Source organism: Austrofundulus limnaeus, unplaced genomic scaffold, assembly GCF_001266775.1.
Source record: "Austrofundulus limnaeus strain Quisiro unplaced genomic scaffold, Austrofundulus_limnaeus-1.0 Scaffold1669, whole genome shotgun sequence".
Classification (NCBI taxonomy): domain Eukaryota; kingdom Metazoa; phylum Chordata; class Actinopteri; order Cyprinodontiformes; family Rivulidae; genus Austrofundulus; species Austrofundulus limnaeus.
This window is the reverse complement of record NW_013954071.1, coordinates 8,786-10,929: the sequence shown is the minus strand read 5'-3', so window position 1 is coordinate 10,929 and position 2,144 is coordinate 8,786. Positions and strand designations below refer to the sequence as shown.

General features: G+C 39.8%; 1 protein-coding gene across 1 annotated transcript in view; it reads right to left on the bottom strand.

The window, feature by feature from the left end:
• lrmp (lymphoid-restricted membrane protein) overlaps positions 1–2,144 on the bottom strand; it is a gene marked incomplete at its 5' end in the record, with an annotated part of 38,526 nt that overhangs the window by 30,905 nt on the left and 5,477 nt on the right. Inside the window, 5 exon segments of the mRNA XM_014033227.1 lie at positions 230–361; positions 1,077–1,164; positions 1,271–1,335; positions 1,901–1,960; positions 2,070–2,126. Coding sequence (XP_013888681.1) covers positions 230–361; positions 1,077–1,164; positions 1,271–1,335; positions 1,901–1,960; positions 2,070–2,126 — 402 coding nt within the window.

Below are 2,144 nucleotides of genomic sequence, written 5' to 3'. Positions count from 1 at the left end.
CCTCCATGTACAGGTTTGCAACAATAGGAGAAACTGGGGATCCCATGGCACACCCATGTTTCTGCCTATAATATTGTCAAATATTAGCTGAAGATCTGTAAAACTAGCTGAGCTGCAGCTGTTTAACTCTAATTTTTTTAAATAAATCTTTAGTTTGTCATGTTTGCTGCACATGCATTATCTTACCATAAAACAATAATTAAAAAGTACAGATTTCAGATGGAATCACCAGTTTGTTGAAGAGTGTTTGGAACTGCAGAGCCATGTGTTCAGGATGGGGTCCCTGCAGCATCAGCAGCACCTCCCTGTCCAGCGTCTCATCCAGCGGTGTGGTGGACCAGCGGTCCACTCCGTCTGCCACCTGGAGGTCAAAACAAGGGTTTTATATCACCGAGCTAAAGAGGGCCTCCTGCTGAGAGGCTGCATGGCTCCAAGGTTGTTACAAATGAAGGACAGCGCTAAAAAAAAACACTTTGTTTCTTTTTTTAGATTCTACAAACTAATGACGTACAGTAAAAGAGAAATCATGATTAACGGACACTTTATGATGTTAAAACAAAGTTCTTGGAATCTATTTTGGGATAAAAATGTTGTTTTGCTTTCAGATTCATTGAAAAAAAATAATCGAACAATAATCATAATAATCGTTAGTTGCAGATTTTATAATCTGCCACCTTAAAAACGATAGGAAATAAAGGGAATAAATCCAGGCTTCATTCTGTGTTTTTTGAAATTCGGTTGAATTTTCTACTTTGTGTTCAAACGGAGCTAAATACAAAGAACAAAAAGCAGCAGGACGTGATTAAAAACGTACAGCGTGCAAATCATTCAGTGTCCTCCTGAGCAGGTTCAAGAACCGACGTTCTTCTATTTATGTGCTTTGATTATTTTAAGGAGTTGAAACTGCAGCAAAATGAGAATTTAACGAATGAGACGAGGAAAATTTTGAAAAAACAAAAATAATAGAAGGTTTTTGCAACAATTCCTGATGTTTCCTCAGTTTGACCTGCAGACTGAGGGACGAGCTGCAGGAAACAGAGGTTGAGGAAGTGAGGGAGAACAGAGCGGCTGCTGACCTCCAGTGGTGACTGAGCCAGAGCCAGTTCTGTGTGCAGAGATCCTACGCTGCTCTGGTTCAGTCTGTAGGCCAACGACAGGCTGGCTCTGAGACGGAGGGAGGGAGGGGAGCACAGTGCATTAAAGGGAGATTAAAAAGACTGCATGTATTTTTTTTATCACAACTTTAAACATGATCATCTCTTCCACTTACCCAGCCAGGTCTGGGAGAATCATCTGCAGCTGGTTCTCCAGTTTGTTCTTATCCTTCCTGAGCAGCTGGAGCAGAAAACAGATAACAGAACCAAGCAAACACTCAGCAGGTGAGTTGTTTCCCACAAACTCATCTCTAATAAACTCACAGTTCTCTACTTGTTTCATTTACACCTCTAAAATAAAACTTTTACTCTTTGTTCCATCTTACAGTCTGAGGAGGCAGTAAAATGAGAATTTATTGACAAAATAAAGCACCAGGAATCCTCCAGCTAATCAGCAATAATTCTAAGTAGATAAGATTTAACATTCAGTTTGTTGATGCAATAAATCTTCAAGGATTTATTTATAACGCTTCAAAGTAGCACTCCTTGAAAGAAATGCATCACTCATCTTTAATTATGATTTGATGTGATCTGTTTAACATCTAATTTTAGCTCAACCTGCTAAATCGACTGCTTTATCATCATTTTTGTGTTGGCTAATGATCAGCTGGAGCAGTTATGTTCAGTTAGAATAACTCCAAGTTATTTGTTTCGGCAGGTTTCATTAAAAAGCCTCTAGTAGTTCATGAAATCCTTTTTATAACAAATAAAAACATGTTTCCTCGCCTTTTTGTCGATCCACTGACCTCTGTGATGGCAGAGTATTCCTCCACTGCTGCCTTCAGCTCATCTATCTGCCGGCTCTTCTGTTGGCCGGCAGCACAACGTGGAGTTTTGCAGAAAAGTAAAAAGTCAGTCAGTAAAGCAAAGCAAGCATCACGAAAAACAATGAAATAATTCTGATGCAGCACCGACCTCCACTGTAACAGACTCCTTCTCACTAATGACAGCATCGAGGGAGTGGATTTGTACCTGATAGGTGGAAAAAAA